This window comes from Hibiscus syriacus, unplaced genomic scaffold, assembly GCF_006381635.1.
Source record: "Hibiscus syriacus cultivar Baekdansim isolate YM2019G1 unplaced genomic scaffold, ASM638163v2 tig00110929_pilon, whole genome shotgun sequence".
Taxonomy (NCBI): domain Eukaryota; kingdom Viridiplantae; phylum Streptophyta; class Magnoliopsida; order Malvales; family Malvaceae; genus Hibiscus; species Hibiscus syriacus.
The window spans coordinates 37,355-65,224 of NW_024062916.1; the positions used below are offsets into that span (position 1 = coordinate 37,355).

The 27,870-nt window shown below is 35.7% G+C and overlaps 1 protein-coding gene across 3 annotated transcripts; it reads right to left on the reverse strand.

Annotated features, from left to right (window-relative positions):
• LOC120146529 (heavy metal-associated isoprenylated plant protein 6-like) lies at positions 1 to 27,826 on the reverse strand. Of its 3 annotated transcripts, none has more exons than XM_039160058.1 (7): positions 27,701 to 27,826; positions 27,437 to 27,587; positions 26,960 to 27,198; positions 26,758 to 26,836; positions 26,076 to 26,625; positions 880 to 885; positions 1 to 19 (listed from the first exon to the last, which is right to left on the reverse strand). In XM_039160058.1, exons 1-5 carry the CDS (start codon positions 27,707 to 27,709, stop codon positions 26,078 to 26,080), a joined length of 1,026 nt encoding a protein of 341 aa, XP_039015989.1. In that variant the 5' UTR covers positions 27,710 to 27,826; the 3' UTR covers positions 1 to 19; positions 880 to 885; positions 26,076 to 26,077. The 3 variants fall into 3 exon arrangements, with proteins under 3 accessions (XP_039015989.1, XP_039015987.1, XP_039015988.1); XM_039160056.1 differs by having other exon boundaries at positions 27,437 to 27,590; positions 27,701 to 27,782; XM_039160057.1 differs by lacking the exons at positions 1 to 19; positions 880 to 885 and having other exon boundaries at positions 26,050 to 26,625; positions 27,437 to 27,590; positions 27,701 to 27,782.
• Positions 27,827 to 27,870: the final 44 nt, after the last annotated feature.

The following is a 27,870-nucleotide window of genomic DNA, read 5'->3' on the forward strand; positions in this document are numbered from 1 at the left end:
TACTCTAATTTTCATTTTCCTTATTAATCATGACCACATTAAAGATCCACTCCAGATATGTCACCTCTCAAATGAAGCCTGGTGTTAAGGTTTTGGTTGTTTCTTCCCTTGTGATCAACATTCTCAATCTTTACCTTGCAGCAACAGAAGCGATAGAGAAATGAGTCATAACTCTGAAAGGTATGTGGATCATCTAGTACTTCTCCCTCTTATACCCCGCCACCTTCTCAAGTGGCTCTGACTCGGCAACCTACTCCCCATGTGGCTCATACTCATCAACCTCATCTCTAGATGGTTCTCACTCATCAACCTTCGTCTAGTGCAGAATCACTCAGCCAAGAGGTATCTTAAAAACTTACATTAGATCATATGGATGTAACGACGGCATCTCATTTTCCTTTGTCATCGACAAAGGTGATTAGTTTCTCAAGGTCAGGTTACGGTATTTTAGTACAAAATATTGTATATAAGAGATTGATGGTATTTGTCTACTCAATTGATTAAAAATATTAGTGCTTCTATTGATCTGCATCGATTCAAAAGTTTGAACAAATGGTGTGTTAGAGGTATGTTGAGAGATCTGTGAGGATCGTAGATGAGATTCTCTATTTGTCTGTTGGTGTTTCTTCATGTACCCTTCTCATTGGGAGTAAGAAATTTCACCGTTAAACTGAAAGTGGCTAATATCAATTTGGCTTTCCTCATCGAAGGTCTTTCAGAGATTGCATTACAAATAGACGGTTGGTCTACCGTAAAGAACTCTGTATTGATTATGATAATATTTCTAAGGTAATAGGAATCACAATGGATCCCTTAACCTTTATTAGATAGTTGAAGAAGCCATAAATAGATTCACATTGGTTTAGTTGCTTTTAAAACCCTTCCATCTTTTTGGAGGAATTTCCATTAGAAGACCTCTATTGCACTTTCAGTGTCTTTTGGACAATAATATTGTTGATACAGGTTGAAACCATCGAGGGATCATCAACGATCTCATCAATAACTTAGGAAGAGTATAAGCCCTCAAAACTAACCCATCAATCTTCTGCAAGTTTGACTTCTTTCATAATTGTATATAGACATACACTCCAGGTATGTGATCTTATCGAACGTGTAAGTTGGGATTCCCATATGATCACATTAACAACCCCTCGAACAAGCCTTTTCATGTGCCACTACTTAATTCTTGTTTTGTTATATTCGCATACACAAACTATTCTACTAGCCATTTTCTAGCTGATTCCTCTTAATATCTTTATTAAAGGATAACAACATGCATAATGATCACCTATAAAATAAACATCAAGATTTTACATGTAAAATTCTTTTGGGAAAAACCACAAGTAGAAGAGAAAATTCACTAATGTTAAGAGAAGAAGAATACAAGAGAAGTCCTCATGGACAACCTAATCTCTAACCTTAATCCTTAGTATCTATTTATAGAGATAAATACTTGATTACAAAGTAAACTTATAAAGTAGAAATATACTTAAAGTAGGTTTTCTACATAAAAGAAAAAAAAAATTATACTTCTAACCAAATTAGATCTCTTATTTTTTTCAAATTTATATATTAATTAATATGTGTCACTTTGAATTCGAATCAAACTCTAACAACCTTTAAAGTTCACACATCACTCAATATTATACACTCTCTGTTTACGATACGTCTAGTAAAGATTGGTGTCCCATCAATAGTTTGGCATCATAAGCAGAGGAGGTTTTAGAATATTGAAATCCCCAACTTGGCATAAGATCTCAAATAAAGATATGTTGACGGGTGTATAGTTGGTGTAAGCTTTTTGTATGGTCTCTTTTGTGGTTGGTCAACTACATTAACATGTCGACAATAGTTTGACATGTTTTTTTATCTCCTCTATTGTCAGAAGAGGAGTAGCTTATAGAACCTCGGTTGGGGCCTTGATGTTTCGATCCATTGGTTCTATGAGGTAGACTATTGGTGAGTTAAACTCTGACTGATGCTTTCTACATATCTTATCTCCTCCGTTTCACCGTATCTACTAGCTACCTCATATAGATAATTGATCTTGTTGCTTTTCATCATGACATACTTCAAAGGTTGTGTCTAAGTAAAAAGATATATATATATATACAAGAAGATTACCCAATCATTTGAAGGATTATGAATATTGTGCGTTGCTCTAGAGGATCTCCTCATATAATCTCTTAAAGATTCATTCAGCTTCTAGACCACACTAGGCAAGTTAGTCTTTGAGTGCATGATGGCTTTATTGGTTCAAACATACAAAACATATATGTTAAAACTGTTTAAAATCTCTCACAATTATTGCGGTTAAAGAGTCGTACCAATTCTTGGTTCATCTCATAAGAGTTTTTGGGAAGACTGTTATGTATGGCTCATAAAAAGTCTCGTTGTGGGGTTACGAATTATGTGGGTTGGGGGTGTGGGGGCGCAGCCCCCGCGGTACGGTACAGGGTTGATTTTGTAATTATGTACCAGGGTTTTCTATTATAAATAGAGATGTAACCTAGACCTAAAAGATCATTGAACAGTAGACTTCCAGCAAATAGGCCCTCCACCAAGAGTAAACACATACCCTGTCGTAGATCTTCTATTATCCAAGTCACCTGCATAATCTGAATCCACATATCCTACAACCAAAGGATAATCCCGCTGACTCCCAAAAACAATTCCATGTCCCACAGTACCCTTTAAGTACCATTTTCGTTTTCATGATGCCGTTACTAGTCAGGAAAACGACAAGTGGATGGCAGCCATGGTTGAGGAGATGGAGTCTTTGAATCACAATCGCACATGGGAGTTAGTTCCCCTTCCTGAGGGTAAGAAGCCGATTGGTTGCAAATGGGTGTATAAGAAGAAACTAGCATTAACAGAAAAAGAGGGGGAGAAGTTCAAGGCTCGTTTGGTAGCGAAGGGTTTTTCACAGCAGAAAGGAGTTGATTATGATGAAATCTTTTCTCCTGTGGTCAGGCACACTTCAATCCGAGCAGTACTTGCATTGGTGGCTAGTTGGGATTTGCATTTAGAGCAGATGGATGTTAAAACTGCTTTTTTGCATGGTGATTTAGAGGAGCAGATCTACATGCGGCAACTGAAGGTTTCACTCAACCTGGAAACGAGCATTTAGTTTGCAGATTGAAGAAATCTTTGTACGGTTAAACAGTCTCCGAGACAGTGGTATAAACGGTTTGACTCCTATATGATCAAGATGGCTACAACCGATGTGAGTATGATTGTTGTGTCTATGTTAAGAGCCTAGATGATGGTTCTTTTATTTTTCTATTACTGTATGTTGATGATATGTTGATTGCTGCGAAGAACATGGATGATGTTATCGGTTTGAAAACTTTATTGAGTCAGGAATTTGATATGAAAGTTTAGGTGTTGCAAAGAAAATTCTTGGAATGGAAATTTGCAGGGACAGAGACTCAAGGAAACTGCGGCTATCTCAACGGGGTTATGTTGAGAAAATGCTAGAAAGGTTTGCGATGAACAGCGCGAAACCAGTTAGCACTCCATTGGCGAATCACTTAAGCTCTCATCAGAACAGTGCCCTAAGACAGATAAGGAAGCTGAAAATATGGCAAGGTTCCGTATTCTAATGCTGTTGGCTGCTGATGTATGCGATGGTATGTACTCGTCCTGATTTAGCTCATGCTGTTAGTCAAGTTTGTAAGTACATGTCTAAACCTGGTAAGCAACATTGGGATGCAGTCAAGTGGATCTTTCGGTACTTAAAGGGTACTGTGGGACATGGAATTGTTTTTGGGAGTCAGCGGGATAATCCTTTGGTTGTAGGATATGTGGATTAGATTATGCAGGTGACTTGGATAATAGAAGATCTACGACAGGGTATGTGTTTACTCTTGGTGGAGGGCCTATTTGTGGAAGTCTACTGTTCAATCTGTCGTGGCATCTACAACTGAAGCTGAATACATGGCAGCGGCTGAAGCTGCAAAAGAAGCTTTATGGCTTACTGGTTTAGGAAGGAGTGGGTGTTCAACAAGGTGGAGTTCAGTTGCTTTGTGATAATCAAAGTGCTATTCACTTGGCTAAGAATCAGGGTATCGTGCTAGAACTAAACATATTGATGTAAGGTTCCACAAGATCAGAGTTGGTTGCATCTGGAGAGGTTTGTTTCAGAAGGTACATACTGATGAGAATGCCGCTGATATGTTCACCAAGCAGTTACGACAGACAAGTTCAAGCATTGCTTGGACTTGTTGAATGTTTCGAGTTGTTAAAGAAGCAAGGTAACCCAACCCACATTGAAGTTTCCAAGGGGCAGGATATTCGCCAAGGTGGAGATTTGTTATGTATGGCTCATAAAAAGTCTCGTGTGGGGTTACGAATTATGTGGGTTGGGGGGTGTGGGGGCGCAGCCCCCGCGGTACGGTACAGGGTTGATTTTGTAATTATGTACCAGGGTTTTTATTATAAATAGAGATGTAACCTAGACCTAAAAGATCATGAATAAAACTTCTAGCGCCGCCTAGGCACCGAGGACGTAAGACATTGCCGAACCTCGTAAATTCTCGTGTTCTTCGTTTTCTTTACCGTTTTCGTCAACAATTGGTATCAGATGTCAGGAGCAAAATTCGAAGTCGCGAAATTCGATGGTCAGGGTAACTTCGGATTATGGCAAACGAGGGTGAAGGATCTATTGGCGCAGCAAGGGATCTTGAAGGCTTTGCGACCTACAAAGCCGGCGTCGATGGATGAGGAAGATTGGGAAGAATTGCAGCAGCGAGGCAGGAACCATACGATTATGCTTGGCGGACGAGGTCATGTATCACGTCATGCATCTATGTCTCCAGACGAAATTTGGAGGAAGTTGGAAAGTCAGTTTATGTCCAAATCCTTAACGACAAAAACTGTATCGAAGCAGCGGCTGTATGGGCTGAAGATGCAGGACGATCACGATTTGGCGCAACACGTGAATGTCTTCAATCAAAATCGTTTCTGATCTGGCTCGGCTTGATGTGAAAATTGAGGATGAAGACAGAGCGATGATTCTGTTGTGTTCGTTGCCTTCCTCTTACGAACATGGGACTACTCTTACATATGGGAAAGTGACTATCAACGTTGAGGAGATTACTGCAGCCTTGTTGGCTCACAACCAGCGGAAACAGAATGCAGGGGAAAGCTCTCAAGCCGATAGCTTATATGTCAAGGGTAATCGAGATCTTGGACGGAAGCCAGAGAAGGCAGGGTCCGGGAAGCGGAATTCCAGATCCAAATCCAGGGATAAGAAGACAATTCACTGTTACAAGTGCAAGGAGGCGGGACATATGAAGCGAGACTGTCGAAGTTGAAAAAGCAGACCGATGAGAAGCGTGATGGCTCATCCAAGTCTGTGAACGTGGTCGAGGATACTTCTGATTGCAGTGAGGGTGATGCTTCTATTTCAACGACACAATTGACGGATGCTTGGATTCTTGATTCTGGATGTTCTTATCACATCACGCCAAATAGGGAATGGTTTCGACATACAGGTCGGTTAATTCTGGTTCGGTTATTTGGGTGATGATCGATGTTGCAATATTGTTGGTATTGGTGATGTCAGAATTAAGATGCACGATGGCTCCGTTCGGACGTTGAGTGGTGTTCGACATATCCCAGACTTGAAGAAGAATTTGATTTCCTGGGCACTTTGCACAAGAATGGTTTTATCCCTAAGGCTGACGAGGATAGGAAACCATTCGGATTGTTTAAAGGAGCATTGACTGTGATGAAGGCAAGATGACAGGGAATATCTACAGATTGTTAGGGAGTACCGTTGCAGGTGGAGTTCACTCTGTTGAGTCCTGTGATGATACGACAAAATTGTGGCATATGCGCCTTGCTCATCTTAGTGAACGTGGGATGGCAGAATTACACAAGAGAAACTTGTTGCATGGTGTCAAAAGCTGTAAGCTCGATTTTGCAAGTATTGTGTTCTTGGTAACAGACTAAAGTCCGTTTCAAGACTGCGAAGCACACAATCAAGGGATTCTTGATTATGTGCATTCTGATGTGGGGGCCTTCCACGACATCGTCTTGGGTGGATTTAGGTACTATGTTACTTTTATTGATGATTTTTCACGGAAGTTGGGTGTATTTTTTGAAACAGAAATCTGAAGTTTTTGAGAAGTTCAAGCTGTGGAAAGCTGAGGTAGAAAACCAAAGGACGAAAAATCAAGTGTTGCGGTCTGATAATGGTACGGAGTACACAGATTCACGGTTCCTACAATTCTGTAAGGAGCATGGGATTCAGAGGCATTTTACAGTGCGCAAGACACCACAACAGAATGTGTTGCGGACGATGAACAGGTCGTTGAATGAAAGAGCCAGATGTTTGCGGTTGAATGCGGGGCTTCCCAAACACTTCTGGGCTGAGGCTGTTAACATGGCGTGTTCCTTATCAACAGATCGCCAAGGGCATCGCTGGCTGGGAAAGTTGCAGAAGAGGTATGGACTGGTCATGATGTTAGTTTTGATAACTTACGGATTTTTGGTTGTCCTGCTTATGTGCAGTACCTGCTGATGAGAGATCCAACTTGATGCAAAATCGAAGGAGTGCATTTTTCTGGGTTACAAGAAAGTTTCAAAGGATTCAAGTTCTGGATCCAGTTGCGAAGAAAGTTGTGATTAGTAGAGATGTCGTTTTTGATGAACAGTCTATGTTGCAGCAGAAACAAGACACGACAGTAGTAGATTCGAGCAGTTTCCAGTTGAGAAACCAGAAACTCTCAACCGACTTCTGGTGGTTCCACTACGGATGATTGCAGGGATAGTCTCGCCAGAGACAGGGTGAGACGGACCCGAACAGATTGGGTTTTGAAACTTGGTATCTTTGATTACTGTTAGCAGTGATGATCCAGTTACTTTTCATGATGCCGTTACTAGTCAGGAAAACGACAAGTGGATGGCAGCCATGGTTGAGGAGATGGAGTCTTTGAATCACAATGCACATGGGAGTTAGTTCCCTTCCTGAGGGTAAGAAGACGATTGGTTGCAAATGGGTGTATAAGAAGAAACCAGCAGTAACAGAAAAAGAGGGGGAGAAGTTCAAGGCTCGTTGGTAGCGAAGGGTTTTTCACAGCAGAAAGGAGTTGATTATGATGAAATCTTTTCCTGTGGTCAGGCACACTTCAATCCGAGCAGTACTTGCATGGTGGCTAGTTGGGATTTGCATTTAGAGCAGATGGATGTTAAAACTGCTTTTTTGCATGGTGATTTAGAGGAGCAGATCTACATGCGGCAACCTGAAGGTTTCACTCAACCTGGAAACGAGCATTAGTTTGCAGATTGAAGAAATCTTTGTACGGGTTTAAAACAGTCTCCGAGACAGTGGTAAACGGTTTGATCCTATATGATCAAGATTGGCTACAACCGATGTGAGTATGATTGTGTGTCTATGTTAAGAGCCTTGATGATGGTTCTTTTTTCTATTACTGTATGTTGATGATATGTTGATTGCGAAGAACATGGATGATGTTATCGGTTTGAAAACTTTATTGAGTCAGGAATTTGATATGAAAGATTAGGTTGCAAAGAAAATTCTTGGAATGGAAATTTGCAGGGACAGAGACTCAAGGAAACTGCGGCTATCTCAACGGGGTTATGTTGAGAAAATGCTAGAAAGGTTTGCGATGAGCAGCGCGAAACCAGTTAGCTCCTCCATTGGCGAATCACTTTAAGCTCTCATCATAACAGTGCCTAAGACAAATAAGGAAGCTGAAAATATGGCAAAGGTTCCGTATTCTAATGCTGTTGGCTGCTTGATGTATGCGGATGTATGTACTCGTCCTGATTTAGCTCATGCTGTTAGTCAAGTTTGTAAGTACATGTCTAAAAACCTGGTAAGCAACATTGGGATGCAGTCAAGTGGATCTTTCGGTACTTAAAGGGTACTGTGGGACATGGAATGTTTTTGGGAGTCAGCGGGATAATCCTTTGGTTGTAGGATATGTGGATTCAGATTATGCAGGTGACTTGGATAATAGAAGATCTACGACAGGGTATGTGTTTACTCTTGGGGAGGGCTATTTGCTGGAAGTCTATGTTCAATCTGTCGTGGCACTATCTACAACTGAAGCTGAATACATGGCAGCGGCTGAAGCTGCAAAGAAGCTTTATGGCTTGGTTTAGTGAAGGAGTTGGGTGTTCAACAAGGTGGAGTTCAGTTGCTTTGTGATAATCAAAGTGCTATTCACTTGGCTAAGAATCAGGTGTATCGTGCTAGAACTAAAACATTGATGTAAGGTTCCACAAGATCAGAGAGTTGGTTGCATCTGGAGAGGTTTTGTTTCAGAAGGTACATACTGATGAGAATGCCGCTGATATGTTCACCAAGCCAGTTACGACAGACAAGTTCAAGCATGCTTGGACTTGTTGAATGTTTCGAGTTGTTAAAGAAGCAAGGTAACCCAACCACATTGAAGTTTCCAAGGGGCAGGATATTCGCCAAGGTGGAGATTTGTTATGTATGGCTCATAAAAAGTCTCGTGTGGGGTTACGAATTATGTGGGTTGGGGGTGTGGGGGCGCAGCCCCCGCGGTACGGTACAGGGTTGTTTTGTAATTATGTACCAGGGTTTTCTATATAAATAGAGATGTAACCTAGACCTAAAAGATCATTGAATAAAACTTCTAGCGCCGCCTAGGCACCGAGGACGTAAGCACATTGCCGAACCTCGTAAAATTCTCGTGTTCTTTCGTTTTCTTTACCCGTTTTCGTCAACAAAGACTTTACACTTTAACTCGTTGGAGGCCCCCATAATATTCATATAATTCTTGTACTGGGATAACTCCTCAATAAGGTCTTTGGTCCATCATAGGTCTCCTGAGAGCTTGAAGTGTTGAGGGGAGGGAAGAGGTACGAAGTCGCTAACACATGATGCATAAGAAGACTTTATTCCTCGTAACTAATCTCCTTCGGAGCTGTTTGAAGCCCGAAGATCTCAATCAATCTTTGTATTATTATATTTGTATTTCTTTGTTTTTCTCTCGAATCAAACATGTTAGGGTACATATTCAATGTTGCCCCCTTTAGTTAGGCTTTGGAAAGGGAATTGTAGATTTATGGTGTTTAGATGAGCGGTAACCTGCTCATGCTGATGTCACTCTTCAACATTCGAGGTTTATTTTTTCCTCCTCCCCTCGTCGTCTACCTCTTTTGCAGTGAGATATCAACAATTTTTTTAGATTATTTTTATATTAACTCCTATTGTTATTGTTTTTGCTACTACAACTATAGTTGAGTTGTCTAGGAGGCTGGAATTGAGCATGCAGGCTTCGCAGTTCGTCTGTATACTACGGATTTGTGAGGTGTTTGGTTGAGGATAGGATTTTGTTGATTGTGGTTAAGGAAAATATTGGTTAGATTGGTCATCGGTGCCAAAATAGGTTGATAAGTTTCATAATATGTTGGATCGTACATATGAGATTAATTTAGACGAAGATGAAAGATAGATTAATTTCTGGGATGACATTCTTTTAGGTCATAAATGTTTCACATCATTACTAATTATTAATAGTTTGAGAAGAAAGATAATGGTTGTGTATAGTCATCAAACAACACTAATTAATAAAGAAAAAAATTGAACAATTTTTATTTATGGGGAGAAGGAAAGAGAATTTTGTTCCTAATGAGTATAACTCACAATGTATAGGAGAAGAAAAAAATTAACCGAGTATTTTTAATCACTTATTCAATATTAACTATTAATAAAAATATATAAGAATATAAATAACATGTCATGTGATATTAATTATTATCCCTTCTCATTTTGATAATCAACTTTTAGTTTTCCAATCGGATTATATATATTTAATTATAATTAATCAAATTACTTATTGTTTTAAAAATAATTATAATTAATCAAATACTTATGTTTAGTATTTAAAAGGAGAAGTGATGTAACTGTTTAAATTTTTGTATACTTATATATTTAATCTTTAATATTTATATAATAAATTAAAAGATAAATAAGCAGCCACTTGTATTGCATAACATAGTGAATACGAATTATTAACGACCAGATCCATGACTTCAATTCTCATGTCCCAACACAACTTAATGCCATTGCAGGTACACTTGGCTAAATAATGCAGTTTTCTTATCTTTTCCTATTCATTGTGTTGACTGTTGACTATACAGTATACTGGATATTGACTAGGGGTGTATTCGGTTCGGTTCGATTCGGTTTTTTATCAAAAATTGAACCGAATCGAAATAAACGGGTTTTCAATATTTAAACCGAAACCGAAACCGAATAGTTAAAAAATTGAAAAAAATCGAAACCGGTTTTTTCGGTTCGGTTCGATTTTTTTAACGGTTCGGGTTTTTCGGTTCGGGTCGGTTCGATTTATCGGTTTTTCAATAAAAAATCACTTGAAACTATAATTTTTTTTTACAAAAATTGCCTATTCGGTTCAATATGAAACAAATGGGTTCCATATAGAAAACCCGAACCGAACCTAATCAAAAAAATGAAGCCTTTAAACCGAATCGAAAACTGAACCGTTTAGAGTCAAACCGAACCGAATCGAACCGTTTTACTCAATTCGTATCGATTTTTCGATTTTCTCAGTTTCGTTGCTCAGCCCTACTGACACCCACTTCAATTGCCTTTTGCATTTATTTATGGTTGATAATTAGGAAAAAGATTTCCTTTCTTCTAGCTTTTAAAGTTGTTCTCGCTTATTTAGATATAAAAGTTGTGTTATATGTATAAAATTAAGGATGAACAATTTTAAAGAACATGAATACTAGATTGATTTTTATTTGATTATTAGATAAAATGTTTTTATTAATTAAGTTATTAAACTCTTAATTTAATTTCGTTAACCGCTAATAGAATTATTGATAATTAAATAAATTTATATAATATAACATTTCATCTTCATTATTAATACACTCTATCAATTTAATATAACATTTAATCCTCGTTAATTATACCTTCTATTTCTTTTTCCTCTTTCTAGCCTTACGTTGAGTTATATATATATATATGCACTTGCTTTTCAATTACATTATGTTGAAATTTTCAAATAATGCAGTTGAAAAAAAAATTGTTCGAATAAGGTACTCTCGAAGACGCATTGGAGTTCAAGCGTCTTACATATAAATTTGGGGGACTGTAATGCGTCTCCCATATTTTTTCACCAAATTCATGGCTATGTGAATGTACAAAGGGTAAATTACACAAGTAATCATTCAACTTTATTCTATCTCCAAATTCACTCACTGTACTTTTAATTTTTTTCAATTTAATCACTCAATTTCAATTAAATGCAACTACACTGTTTTGGACAACAATTTCAATTAGAAATTATGTAAGCACGATGTTGGTTTCTTTAGTACACAAATTCAATGCTTTGACTCCAAAAAAAATTACCTTTTGTACATTTATGAAAAAGTGAAAAAAGTACCCTTTAGTACACAAGTTGAGTGATTAAATTGAAAAAATTAAAAGTACAATGAGTGAATTTAGAGAGAGAGAGAGAGTAAAGTTGAATGATTAATTGTGTAATTTACCCTTTGTACATTTATGAAAAAGTGAAAAAATATAGTTAAATTGATTTATTTTTATTATACCCTAAATTAGTGGGGGTCATAACTCCCACCTAAACTCAATTTCAATTAGAAATTATGTAAGCACGATGTTGGTTTCTTTAGTACACAAATTCAATACTAGAGCTGATGAATCAAATTGGCTTCCATATAACAACTTGAACAATGGTCGATGAGTGATCAAATAGGAGTAAAAAATCCATGTCATTGTAGAGTGATCAAAATAGGAGGTAAAATAAAAGTGAGTGATTAAATTGAAAAAATTAAAAGTACATTGAGTGAATTTGGAGAAAGAGTAAAGTTGATGATTAATTGTGTAATTTACCCTTTGTACATTTACATGGTGAAAAAATATGAGCACGCATTGCACTCCATGCGTCTCCCAAATTTATATGAAGTCGTTTGGACTTCAATGCGTCTTCGGGTTTACTATAGCATTCACTCTATTTAACGAAATAATTTCGAGAGTGCCTTATTCGAACATTTTTTTTCAACTGTATTATTTGATAAATTCAGCCACATTTTGTAACACAATTTTCTCGTATACCAAAACACTCGATCGAGGAGAATGGAGATGACAAGGGAGGAGGATAAATTACAATTTAATAACTTAACTATTTCTCTCCTATTTTATTCATTATACTTTATTTATTTAATTTACTTATGAATTTTATACTTTGAATTTTTTTATCACTCAATGATGTAGATATTTTATTATTTTTATGTGGTGCGACAAATTTTATTAGTATTAATGTTACATCATATTATAATAAAAATAAATTTTAAAAACAAAATTATTCCTTAAAATTTAAACTCAAACCTAATCTGTAAATCTTTTCCCCAACCATATACCAAATCCTAAACCCCAGATTATAACCCCACCATACCTCATCTTGTACAACAGTTGCAGATGCCAAGCATTGTCGGAAAAATGAGAATGCAGTCAGAGTTATGAGAAAATGTGCAAAATCGGTGTTTCCCCCAATTTGATACTATGAGACTTTAATATGCGGATATGAGGAGGCCAAAACAACATTGGAAAGCAGAACTCACTCAGGTATGGAAGAGAAGGGTATCTTCGCCGAGAGGAGCACCATACAGCTTGTAAATGCTAGCGCGTAATCGATTTTACTAAATGAAACAAGAATAATTGCATAAAGTGTAGATCGAGAGGAGAAACAGAGCAAGGCCACTGTTACCTGCATTTGTAAATACGAATCATGAAGGTCTCTCTTTTTTTCAATGGTGTCGCCTTGCTTGTGTCTATCATTGTCTAGCGTGCAATCAATTTATTATGTTTTGCAGATACCAGGAGTATCCTGACCGAGAACAACAGAGTTCAGATTAGGTGAAAGCTTGAATTTTGGGGTTAATGGTGTCGCCTTGCTTGTTGTCTATCATTGTCTAGCGTGCAATCAATTTATTATAATGTTTTGCAGATACCAGGAGTATCCATGACCGAGAACAACAGAGTTCAGATTAGGTGAAGCTTGAATTTTGGGGTTAATATTCCGGCAACTTGAATTTCTAACGGGGGGGCGAGGGTAGGGTGTGCAAATTAAAATAAAATCCGTTCGGATCCGAAATTTTTTATACTTAAAATAGTGATCCGTATTCGATCTAAAAGTATTAAATATTCGAAATTTTGGATCGGATATTTAGATCGAACATAAAATTTAATTTGATAAAAATTAATTTTAAAATTTTTATTTAATGTAACTTATTCAATATATATATATATATATATATATAATTACTCACACACAATAAATAATTAAATATACCAAATTTTATTGGGTTAGAACTTTAATGGGTTACTCATTTATTCGGCTAAAGGTATCTAAAATCTAAAAACACATTTTTTCGGAATTTCGGATAATTCGAAATTGAAATTTATCTGATTTATATTCGATTCGATTATCTGAATTTTTTTCGAATATCCCATCGAATTATCCGAAAATAAAAAAACAGATCAAATAACCAGATCAACTAATCAAATCTTTTTTCACAACTCTAAGTGAGAGTGAGGATGGGTTGTGATTTGAGGTTTAGGGTTTGAGATATAATTTGAGGAATAGAGATTGTGTTTAAACTTTAAGAGTATAATTTAATATTTTAAATTTATTTTTCATTATAAACTTATATGACATTAGATTATTAATAAAAAATTTCCTATCACATGCAAATAATAATAAAATAATTCACATATTGTAGAATGACAAAAATGTATAAAATTCAGTGTATAAACTAAAAAAATTAAATTACAATAAAAAAATAAAAGAGAAAAGATAATTCAATTATTAAATTTATAATTTACATTTATTTTATTTAATTATAAACCCATAAAATCTAGTTTATGTAATTTTTTTTATTTTTTAATATTACAATTGTAATTGAATTGAACATATATTTCATCGCAAATTTAATTTTCATTATACTATTTAATCTCACTGCTATATATATATATATATCTCACCACTATATAAGAATAAATTCAGGATCAAATATCTCGAAACCAAATATTTGTATTATATTATATAAAATTATTAATTGAACTTGTTGTTTCAATATTTTTTTCTTGTGAAAAACACATTAATTATATTTTTTCAATTTTAAAAAGAAGAAATGTATATATTAATTATTAATATATAGATCTAAAATAAAATAAATTAATATGGGTTATAAGTAATATACAATTAATTAATTAACATTGACATTAAAAACCAATACCAAAACAACTTGGGTTCGCTCTTCAAATCTTTGTTCTTTGAGCCCAAATTTTCTTTCCCAATTGGATTGCGGCTGCCGGCGGCTGTCCCATTGTTTTCAATTTTTTTTTCTTTTTTTTAAATTGAGATATTTCGCTAAATGAAACAAAGCTCAACCAACTAATGTTTAAAACTTTGAATTCTGTGTGTTTGTTTCTGAATAGGGGGCTAAAAGTTCAAAGCTTATCCAAAATAAGGAGAAAGTCAAAACTCAATTCAAACAAAAGATTATGTTTTGTTTCAAAGCTTTGATTAAATAAACAATTCACTCTTCTTTTTTTATCAAGAGTTGAACATTGGACCCTAAGGTTAGACTAAACAGAATTTGAATTGGACTGCACGTGGATTGACAATACGAACCATTCTTTCAAACTTATGTATAATTCTTCTTCTATTCAACACGTTTAAGATTTAAATTTCAACATCTTCAATGCCATCAATATATATATATATATATATAAACAATGTTTTATAATTCATTTTATATGAATTATTAATTTTTAGGTTTAATATAAAAATAAATATTCAAACTTTACTCTAAATTTAAAAATTTTATAATTCATTTTATATGAATTATTAATTTTTAGGTTTAATATAAAAATAAATATTCAAACTTTACTCTAAATTAATTTTAAATGTCTAAAGAATTATTCATGTATTCACACTTAATCCGATAGCATTGGAAGTAGGAGGAGGAAAGGGGTAGTTGAATGAATGGGATTAGGGCTGCAAATTCAATGTCCAGCAACTTTCATTGTGTACCTGACGTGGAATTGGACCTAATAATAGTCTCCTTCATGTCTGGTGGCTAATTTCTTCATGTCAAATCCATGATTATGAGTAGGGATGGACATTTAAACGGACCTGACCGGCTCCGACTTGATTAGATTAGATTTTTTTTTAAATCAGGTTCGGGTCGAATTTTTTTTAATGTGGTGTTCGGGTCGAGTTTAGGGTAAAAAAATTCGATTCGACCCTACCCGAAAAAATATATAATTTTACCATATATATTTAGGGATAATTACAATAATACATCTCTATGTATAATTTTTTTCCAATTAAGTCACTGTTTTTATTGAATAAAAATAATTTTTTGTATTATTTCGGATCGGGTCGAGTTTCTATGTCATATATTCGGGTCGAGTCGGGTCGGGTGAAAACTTATTTTGATCGAATCGGGTGAACCAAAAACCCGACCCGACCCATGCCCATCCCTAATTATGAGACATTTATCATCATTATATTTAAACAAATTATTCCTTTAAATCCGAAACCCTTTTCAAACACATTATGTATGTCACTTATGGATGGATGGATGGATGAGGGCATGCTGCTGCTGATGGTCATTGTTGTATAAAAAGCAAGGGTGCAGAGGATCATAGTCAGAGCTGAGTCAGAAAATTAGGACCATTATTCATCTTCATTGCCTTAAATACCCTTTTGTTATTATAATAGTCCTTATATATGTTGCTGCTTACATGTATTCTTCTCCCCGATTATTCATTGGATTCAAATTTTGATTCTGATCAAACTGTAAATATTGTTTACCCTAAAGTAAAAAATTCGAATCAAATTACATATAATTTTTTATAATTTTATAAATATTTTTTAGAATTATTGTTTAAAAATTAAATAAAATTTTAATTATATTTGAAGAGATAGATGAGACATTATTCATTAACATGTCTATTATCACTTTAATGATATTAACAGTGCGGTAATTTTTTTATAATTAATTAAAATTTTAATAATAATTTCATAATATCAAAAAAATTAATATTAAAATATATTTTAATATAATTTAAAAATTATTTATGTACTTTAATTTTTGTATTCTGATCATTCAATGTAAATTATTATTTGAATTGGCGACGCCCATGTTGGTTTTTATTTATGATTGTCCTTTCTGCCTTTCTTTAACAATGATTATGCTCTTTTTAATGCAGAAAGGAGTGTTGAATTGATCCCAAAGCAATCTTGAAATGTACCAACAAAATGCCCTTCCCATACCCCAAATAAATTAATTAATAGCATTCTTTGCAGTATAAACTCACTTTGACTTTCACTGTTAATTAGCTACTTCAATCACAAAGAGATCGGATCACACTAATTACTTTAAACCTCACCTTCATCAACTGTTAATCTGTGATTAGTGTTGGATTAATTTAATGATGAATTTGTCATTTTCTTTGCCCCAAGCATGCTTCATGTTCCTCAGCAACTTACTTTTCTAAAATCTTGTAAATGGTGAAAGAGTGTGGTTATGATGGCTGTGTTGCGGAAGACGGCTATCGGATAGAGCAAATGCAATTGATAATTTGAGAAAATAAAAATTGAAGATAAAAGAGACACAAAATTTACGTGGAAAACCCCTAAATATAGGATAAAAACCACAGGCAACGGTAGAAGAATTTTACTATGAGAAAAATATGAATTTCAACCTCTATCGATCTACCAAGGAGAAAACAATGATAATTCTCTCTTGATAAAAAGGAGAAAATAACTCTTAAGAAACTCTCTAAATTCTCTATAGTATTGGAAGAAAGCTAGAATGCTTTGGGATGTTTTTGAAGCTAAATGAGCTAGGGTATTTATAGTTGAAGTCTTAAGGACTAATTTGTAAATACCCTAAAGTCCAATGAGTAAATGAGCTATTTTACCATTACAAAAGTCATGCTAATTGCACCACTTGCACCGAATTCATTAATGCAACGCATTTTGCTTTTTGACATTGCAACAATTTCCCACTTGAAGATTTGATTGAAACAATCATATCTTCACACAATTCTTTCTACCTTGTACCTTTATGTTGCTTACGTCTCTGACAGGCCACAGGAGGATCGACACCAGGTAAATTTATCAGCGTTGATCGACTTCATCATGAAATCTGCTATATTATCTTTGGTATGGATCTTCTGCATATCTACCGTCCCTTCTTCCACCTTTTCACGAATGAAATGGTACTGAACTCGTATGTGCTTTGTCCTTGAATGAAATGCTAGATTTCTTGCTAGATGCAAGGCACTTTGACTATCACAAAACAGAGAGACATACTCTTGATTGTGCCCAAGCTCCTCCAATAGCATCTTCAACCAGATTGTTTCTTTACTGGCTTGTGTAGCTGCTACATATTCTGTCTCTGTTGTGGATGTAGCCACAACTGACTGCAATTTTGAAACCCAACTTACAGCTCCACCAACAACTTTGAACACATATCCTGTAGTAGATTTGCTTTTATCCAAATCCCCTGCATAGTCAAAATCGACATACCCATTGATAAGTAAGTTTGATCCTCCGTAACATAATTCAACATTTGAGGTCCCTTTGATGTATCTCAGGATCCTCTTCACTGTATTCCAATGCTCTTTGCCTGGATTCACCATGTACCGACTAACCACTCACACTGCTTGTGCAATGTCTGGTCTTGTGCATATCATAGCGAACATTAAACTTCCCACTGTTGATGCATACGGTACTCGAGACATCTTCATCCTCTCTTCTTCACTGCTAGGACTCATACTAGAGGATAATTTGAAGTTAATAGGAAGAGGGGTAGAAATTGGTTTACAATCTTGCATGTTAAATCGTGACAAGATCTTCTTCAAGTAAATCTTTTGTGAAATCCAAATCTTCCTATTACTTCTGTCTCGGTGAATTTGCAACCCTAGAATCTTATTTTCTGATCCCAAGTCCTTCATTTAAAATTCCCTAGCCAGTTGTGCCTTCAATTCATCAATATGATCTTTGTTGGGTCATGTAACCAATATGTCATCCACATACAACAACAATATAACAAAATCGTTATCACCAGGCCTTTTGAAATAAGCACAAGGGTATGCATTAAGTCTGTTGTATCCAAGGCACATAATGAAGGAATCAAATCTCATATACCAACACCTTGGCGCCTGCTTTAGACCGTACAGAGATTTGTTCAACCTGCAAACCAAGTTCTTCTTTTCTTTTTCTTCAAAACCTTCAGGCTGGAGCATGTAAATCTCTTCTTCAAGATTTCCATGAAGAAAAGTTGTTTTAACATCTAGTTGCTCTAGATGTAAATTCAATGTAGCAAACATTGCCAAGACTACTCGAACTGTTGTTAGTCGAACCACAAGAGAAAAAATTTCATTGAAATCAATACCTTCTTTCTGAGCATATCCTTTGACTACCAGTCTTGCATGATACCTCTCCACTTGATCGTCACCATTTCGCTTGATTTTGAAAACCCATTTGTTACCAATTAGTTTCCTTCTTTGTGGTAGTGGCACAAGGTCCCATGTATTATTTTTATGAAGGGCTTCAATTTCTTCTTGCATCACCATCATCCACAGTGAAACATCTGAACTGTTTATTGCCTCCTGGTATGTTGATGGCTCACCGTCCTCTATTAAAAGGCAGTATGCAACATTTCTTTCTATAATATAATCTGAGTGCCAATTGGGACGTCTTCTCACACGATCTAATTGACGAGTTGTTGGAGCTTCAGAACTCTCTGGTTCTTGTTCATCATGTGCTGGTTCTACTTCAGAAGAATCTCCTTGTTCAAATTCTTTTTTCACATGTATCTGAGTAGTCTCTGACTTTTCAGCGCAATCATCGTCTTCTTTTCTTTGTAGTTTATCTTCTACAAAGATAACATCCCTGCTAATGATCACTTTACGGGCAGTGGGATCCCACAAGCGATACCCCTTTACACCATCAGCATACCCCAAGAATTTGCATTTCCTGGATTTTGGATCCAGCTTTGAAATTTCTTGGGAGTTGTACATCACATACACAATACTTCCAAATACATGGAGGTTTGAATAATCAGCTAGTTTACCAGTCCACATCTCCATTGGCGTCTTTAGCTCTATTGCAGTTGATGGAGCTCGATTCACTAAATAACAGGCAGTATTGACTGCTTCTGCCCAGAATGATTTTTCTAGGCCTGCATCCCTTAACATTGGTCTTTTTCTTTCTAACAAGGTTTTTTTTATCCGCTCTGCCACTCCATTTTGTTGAGGAGTGTTTGTCACTATGAACTGTCTTTTGATGTCTTCTTTCCTGCAAAATTCATCAAATTCTCCACTTGTGTATTCTCCTCCATTATCTATTCTAAAACACTTGATCTTATTTCTAGAATCAAGTTCCACTCGCGCTTTGAAGTTTTTGAAAGTTGAAACACGTCTGACTTCTTCTTAATAGGGTACACCCAACATCTCCTGGAGTAGTCATCAATAAATGAGACAAAATATTTTACTCCGCCTAGGGATGTAACTAGTGCTTGCCATACGTCAGAGTGAACCAATTCTAGAACACTTTTGCCTCTAGAATTTGACGTGTTGAATTTCAACCGGTGCTGCTTACTTGTTATACAATGCTCACACAAAGGAAGTGATATTTTTGTTAAGTCGGGAAGTAGCTTTTGCTCCACAAGGACTTTCATTCCTTGTTCTGACATGTGTCCAAGTTTCTGATGCCATAACATTGTAGAATCTGAACTACATGAGGCAACATAGGCTTCTGCTTCTAGCAAAGTCTCTCTCTTCAGCATATACAAGTTTGCTGCTATCTTTTCGCCTTTCAGCACCACAAGCGCTCCACGGAACACCTTCATGATTCCTTTCTGTGTTTCAATCTTGCTAGCATTATTATCCAACAATCCGTAGGATAATAAATTTTTCTTCAGGCCTTTCATGTGCCGCACATCTTGAACAACTTTAATTGTTCCATCATACATCTTCAAATTGGATGGTTCCAACACCAATGATCTCTAAGGCATGATCATTGCAACTATACACAGATCCTCCTGAGACAGGTTCATAATGATAGAACCATTCTCTTCTTGAGGTCATGTGATATGTTGTTCCTGAATCAATGAGCCATATATCTGCAAATCATTTTCTGCCTTCCACGGTGGTTGACGCTTTACAGCATAGAGCATCTCCATCATCTGAAGTGTTTGCGGTATTGCCTTGTGGATTGGAGTTTTTATTTAAACTCCAACAATCCTTCTTTAAGTGACCATTCTTTCCACAGTTGTAACTCTTTAAATTCTTCTTGCTCCTTGACTTTGATCTACTATGTTTGTGATTGCTGTTTTGGCCACGTTCTGTTGATCTCTCTCTCATCGTTGTCATCGTTGTCAACGCTTCTGCTTGTTGCAGATTTACTTGTCTGACTTCCTTGTTCTTGCACCGATTTTCTTCTTGTAGAACAGCAGCTGCAACGTCGTCGAAGACTAGACTGGTGATATTACTATTTGTCAAGTTGATGATGAGTTGATCATACGAATCCGGTAGACTTTGAAGTAGAAGTTCAGCACGTTCTTGTTCTCCTATTTTACAGTTTAAGGATGTAAGCTGAGAAAATAAAGTGTTCAGTGTATTTAAGTGCTCCGTCACTGAAGTAGATTCTGACATCCGGAGAGTGTACAATTTCCTCTTAAGGAAAATTTTATTGTGCAACGATGTGGCCTCGTACAATTTTGTGAGATGATCCCATATCTCGTTAGCAGTCTTCTTCTCCTCGATGCTTGACAATACTTCATCTACTAATGCTAGATGAAAGTTTGCCATAGCATTCCCGTCCATCTCGTTCCATTTGCCGTTATCTGCGAAATCCACCGGCCTTTCATTGATAGCCGCTAGACACCCGTCTTTCCTCAGGATGGCCTTCATCTTTAATTTCCACAATGAGAAATTTCTCTCATTGAACTTTTCAATGTCAAATTTTGTTGCCATAGCTTCTATTATTGATAGCTCAAACTATTTCACTATCATGAATAGTTCTCTAGAACCTCAAAGAATGGGTAATACCTTCTTATTTTCATATGTTGGAGGATCCACCTTTTGGTGGCAACCACAAAGACAATAAGCAGATATTACACACTAAAATCTGGCTCGGATACCAATTGTTGCGGAAGACGGCTATCGGATAGAGCAAAAATGCAACTGATAATTTGAGAAATAAAAATTGAAGATAAAAGAGGCACAAAATTTACGTGGAAAACCCCTAAATAATATAGGGTAAAAACCACGGGCAACGGTAGAGGAATTTCACTATGAGAAAAATAGGAATTACAACCTCTCTCGATAAACAATGATAATTCTCTCTTGATAAAAAGAAGAAAACAACTCTCAAGAAACTCTCTAAATTCCCTATAGTATTGGAAGAAAGCTAGAATGCTTTGGGATGGTTTTGAAGCTAAATGAACTAGGGTATTTATAGTTGAAGCCTTAAGGACTAATTTGTAAATACCCTAAAGTCCAATGAGTAAATGAGCTATTTTACCATTACAAAAGTCATGCTAATTGCACCACTTCCACCACCAACAACAACAACAAAACCCAATTCCCATATGCAATGGGGTAAGGGGGAGGTAGGGTAGTAGGCTGCCCCGAACGCCAGGTTGAGAGTAGCTTCCGTGGAAGACCTCCGGCAGTCAGAAAATTAAAAATATAGATAAAATGCAAAGCATGTATAAATAAATACATAAATACATAGTTGAACAATATTCATATGCAGTCATAAATATCATTAATGCAATGTGTTTTGCTTTTTGACTTTGCAACATGCTGTAGGCAGCTTATTACTTTTAATTGGGTGAAAAGTCATAGTTGGTTTTTATATGAGTGGTGAGTTAGAGACGGTGAATAGTACGAGAGGCCGAAAGGGAGCGAGAAAAAAAAGATTGAGATTCCTTTTTTTGTTATCTGAAGGCTTATATATAATTCTTAGTGTCGGTGGATGTCAGACATAAAATCATGATTATTATTTATAGGTAATTAAAGCTGATCATCTTGTAATGAAATTTACTAGTGAACAAATTGACAACAATCAGATTAAACGAATATAATTATTTAGAGGTTCGAAAATATTAACTAGCGGAGAAGATACAACAAATCTGATTTTATTTTATTTTTGTTATCATTGCCCTAGCGAAACTATTAATAGTTTGTTTGGATCGTGAAACTTGATGTCAGAATTGGAGGAGGAAGAAGGAATTTTATATTATTCATTATTCTATTAATTAAGGTTTATGTAAGCTGATCGTGTCTTTTAAAAAATGAAATATGTTAGGCATCACCATTTTTGTCATGACTAACAAGGCCAAATTGACGAAATCAGCCGATCTCAGGCCTGCTTAACAACCCCTCATTCAACACCATTTCTCTCATGCTTTCTTGTTTCCTTCTTCACTGATATAACTTAACGATAACTTTAATAATTGTTGAAGGACCAAATTATACCAAATAACAAGAACAAAAATCATAATTTAATTAGAATATAAATAGAATCCTATGAGTATTTCCCAACCATGATTGCAAATTAACTAAATATAAAATATTGGAATGGTTGCGTAAGGGTTATAATATTGTGGTTCGGAGGATTATAAAGGACTGTGGGTGCGGTTAGGTAGTGAGCTCCATTGTGCTAAGCCGACCAAAAGCAATATTATTGCCATAATTCATATGGAGTCTTCCAAGCCAAAGCCATCTGCTTATCTCAGACCCATCAACCATGACATATTGGCTTACGTATGCATGAAAATATGTTCTACAACGGTCAAACGGTGTTTTTCTTTTCTTCTATACGTAAATAGAAGTATTTTCTCAGTTGATTAGAATCCCCTTAAGGTAAAGAATATAATGTTTACGTATATTAGCGACAGAGAAATTTAAGAATATAATCTAAAATTTTAATCTCACGTTATAATTGGTTTCACTAAATCCGAAAAATCCTTATTGTTCTGAAGTGGACCTCTCGATTTAAAGAACTTTGGTTGCTTACATGTTGGACATATTTATGCATGAAATGAAAGTAACATTGACTTTTGGTGCTTGGAAAAAGAAATATTCTTTTCTCATTTATATCTACATGACCAATAAAATTAATTATATATTAAAATCTTTTCAATTCACTGAAATAAATATAATAAAAATCCCTTAGCCATATACCAGAAATTATTATAATCCTATGAATAATGTTGTTTTTAAATTCCAAATATAGATACCTAATTTTTGTCTTCATGAAGAGAAGGAAAACTCATGGACTTTATTTATTTTTTCAGTTATTACGTACAAATTTAGAGAATATTACGCACGACTTAAATATTGGTTTATAATGCCGAGATAATCATTAATTTCAACTGTAGCTTTATAGGATTAATATAATTGAAATTTAATTTGAAATCGTTGTCTTTTAATTAAAAAAACAAGATAGAAATAATTAAGTGAATAATAGAATATAATTATCAGCCCCCGACCCCCCAATCGTAATCAAAGGTTTCAATCTGAAAGCAACAATAATAAAAAAGGGATGATGCAAGCAAAGGCGTGAGTTTCTTATCCTCTGAATGATTGGCCGTCCTCTGTTGTCCCATTTCCAACAATGTAATAAATACAAACTCATGCGTTCTTATTACATGACATATAACCCAACCTTTGTCTTCTCCATCTTTTTATTGCCCCAGTGTAGTCATCTGACGAATCCTGCATCCTTGGGATTTGCTTGTAATTCCAAAACCCTCTGCTTCTCTAGGATTGTCATTATGAAATGAGGACCAGGAAATTAGAGATAAGATGCCTAATTATTTCAGCACCATCCATGCATTATTGGGTTTTCACTGTCCACACGATCCATCCAGCAAAATCTACAGTTATAATTATCAGGGGTTTGCTTTCTTTCTTAACCACGTTTTTATTCAAATTCTGCAATTTCGTTTTCAAGTAATTAGCATCATCCCTTGACGTAAATTCAATTTTAAAGAATTAACTTGACACTATATTGCAAAATATATAGCCTTTTTTATTGCCGTGAAAAGGCGCAGCTGCATTTTTCATGGCCTTTTCGCTAAAATTAAACGTTTATGGCCCCTCATGAAATTATTCTGAATTCTGACTGCGTGGCTGTTTGCGGTTTGTAAAGGTTATATCATTAAAGTTAAACCACAACAACCAAATCAATTTCACCAGTGTCCAATTAAACAAGTGACATTGACCTTCACCCCGTGTTATTTTTAACATTTACAACTATTAAATTTAAATAAAAGATCTGGAAAATTATTTTTATTAATTCTCTACCCCGCGAAGATGAAACAAAATATGGTGTACACAAACCACCCAACTTTTCCCTTCAAAACCAGAAAGATTCAATTAAATAAAACAGAAAGGTGCTAATCTAATCACCAGTCCCCACTAATAACCAATCCAAGCAGCCATTGATATTCGCAACAAATGAAACAAAATTTCAAATTTAATCAATTTCGTCCCCACGTGGCATCATCCACTGCCACTCGTTACATCACACGGTGATCTTATCACATATAAAATGAAATTCTAGGCCTGTAAACGAACCGAACGCACACGAACGGAGGTATGTTCATGTTCGTTCATTTAATAAATAGACGAACATAAACGAACACGAACATAAACGAACAAAATTTTTTTTGTTCATGTTCGTTTATTAAGGAATATAATTTGTTCATGTTCGTTCATTTAATAAATAAACGAACATAAACGAACACGAACATAAACGAACACGAACATAAATGAACACGAACATAAACGAACATAAACGTTGGAGACCCTACCTTCCATTGTTCTTTCATGAAAAATAGTCGACAATGCAAATCAACCAAATCTACAGTGATAAATAGCCTAAGAGTTGATTAGCAGTGATAAAATGTTTGAAGATATCATCAAATATTTCGATCGATCTTTTAAAGATATTAAATGATTCACACAACTTTAATTTAACGCTATAACATTTATCTTAGTGGTCCATGATTACATATGAACAATCATTTTCTCCTATTACACTCTTTTTCAAAAATGGCATAGAAACCTTTGTTTGTTTTCTGGTAAATTCTATATTTTTCTCTTTACTGATGCTCGTATACTTCCGATTGTTACCTTTATATTCTCATCTATTTCTAGAAAGAAGTATATGTTTTCTTGAGTTTTAGATGTGAAGATACCTGCAATAACTTTACATATCAACTATTAAGCCAAATAAAACAGAGAAAGAGATGAAAACAAACATGTAAAACTTCATATTGCACTATAATATAACTTGTTTTGAAGCTTTCAGCGATCGTCTCCACTCTCTAGTGAACACTAGGGTTTGGGAAAAAAAGGGGGAAATGAATATAGGTGCGAGGTGCCTCACAGGTTAACATATTGGATTTAATCTCCAAATAAAATTGGATTAATTATGGAGTTGGTCATCAGAATATCATATAAATTAATATTTTTAAGATACTTACAAATTGGTCACCAAAATTGATTTAAGAAGATTGGGTTAAACATAAATGAATGAACATAAACGAACATAATCGAACGAACATAAACGAACATAACCGAACGAACATAACCGAACGTTCACGAACGTAAATGAACGAACGAGACCTATGTTCATGTTCGTTCATTTAATTAAACGAACAAAAAATCTTGTTCATGTTCGTTCATTTAATAAATAAACGCACATAAACGAACTTCCCGCCGCACAGTTCATGAACGGTTCGCTGAACGTTCAGTTCATTTACATGCCTATGAAATTCCATTTAGAAAAGAACCGGCCGGCTCATCCTAAACAAAATTCTAAACTTTTCGATGGTTCCAAAACTCTACTATTTCCCTATTACATCGACCCCTTTTATGAGGCTCCATATTTACCTTTTTCTCCCTACAAAGTTCTGCTATTTACATTTTGGTCCCTCTTTCATCTTCTTTCTATAATCATCCACCGTTGATCTCCCTCCATCTTTACATGATTGAACAGGCGTTTGGGTTCTCATCGCTGAACATCTGAGGCGCGTGAAGAGGATGCCGCGGGTCCATCATATACCCCTGATTAACATAACCAGGATGAGACATGTACCCTTGATTCATGCTCATGTACCCCTGATTCACGTATCCGTACTCTTGATGAGGGTGATTCTGATACCCTTCAACCACATAACTCGAACTCGGTCCACCGTACACGTGTCCATCCGACCAATACATTGGCTGTGGAGGATACCCGTACCCATGATACTCCATCTTGTTCACTTCCACTTTCGTTTCACCACCGCCTTCTTTCTTCTCGCCTCCGGCAGCAGCAGCAACTTCTTTTCCTTTCTCTTTATTATCACCGCCGGCATCTTTCTTTTCGCCGGCATCTTTTTTCTCACCACCGTCGTCTTTCTTGGGCGGAACCACGTCGACACTACGTTTCAACTTCTCCTTGAGATAAGGAACGAGGTCTTTCACGTCCATTGTGCCCTTTACCGTTACTAAATCTTTGGCTCCGTCAACGCTCACGGATTCAACCCCTGTTTTAATAGATTTAATTAATTAAAATGCATCTTTAATTATCTCTTACTCTATTATTAATTAACACCACTACATCATCAACCGCTATTAATTTAAACTTAATTCAAATAAATGTTAATTAATTAACTTACCATGTACTTTCAAAATAATTTTTCGCATTTTGTGAATGCAGCCATCGCAATGTGTTCTAATCTTCAGAACCAATGTACTCTGCAAATCAAACATAAATAATCAAATTTAATTATACTAAATTCAAACCTGTTAAAACCTGAGTTAAAATTTTCAAACTTCGGCCTGCAAAAGGCGGTTTCCTTTGTGTGTGTGTAAATCTACCTCTTTCGGTGGTTTTTTCTCTTCTTTCTTCTCTTCTTTCTTCTCCTCGGGTTTCTTCTGAACGTTGGGTTTTTTGTCACCACCACCGCCAGCGGCGGCATCTTTCTTAGGCTGAGGAGAAATTAGTTCGACTTTCTTCTTCGTTTTCTCGGCCAACCTATCCCTGATTTTGGCCGGATCCACGTTGCCAATCACCGTTAACTTGTTGGCTTCACAATCAGTTTTCACATCTTCCACACCTTTAACCACCACCAACAAGTTCCGTGTTAGGTAATTTCAGTTGGATTATTAATTTAATTACATTTCTAATTAAATTTGAAAAAATTAGCACCGAAGTCAATCCTCATCCAATTCGCCGATTTTTACGGGGAAATTAGGCGAACAATTCACACGTACGAATTAAACCAATTTTTCTTAGTTTGAAAAACTCCAAAACGTATCTGCCATTATGTTAATCAATTAACTAAAACCAATTACCTTCATAATGTTTAATCGAACGTTTAATCTTCTTGGCACAACCTTCGCAATGCATATCAATCTTGTAGACGGCGGTAACCTTGCCGTCGTCTTTCTTAGCGCCGGCCTCGGCGGCGGGCTTCTTCTCGGCTTCAGGCTTAGCTCCTTCTTTCTTCTGGAAAACAATAAATAAAACATAAATTAAGGCCCAAATAATCCTAAATCATTGAAGATTTGAACGGAAAAGAACAGAGAAAATGTTGAATAAAGGAAATAGCGACTAACCTCACCCATTACTTGACTGTAATTTTATAATTACAAAAATATTTTGGTTAACGAGAGATCTCAGACGAATAACGAATAGCTATTTGAACTTCGAATAGGTAACCTGAAGGCAAAGAAGCGTATATAAAGAGAGAGGGGTATGTATGTATGTATGTATGTATGTAGGTATG

Excerpts from the sequence above, each read along its gene's own strand:
- LOC120146529 (XM_039160056.1), bottom strand. Across the intron at positions 27,199-27,436 it reads TTCGATTAAACATTATGAAG|GTGTGGAAGATGTGAAAACT; the intron begins GTAATTGGTTTT and ends TGGTGGTTAAAG. Across the intron at positions 26,837-26,959 it reads AGAAAAAACCACCGAAAGAG|AGTACATTGGTTCTGAAGAT; the intron begins GTAGATTTACAC and ends TTTGATTTGCAG.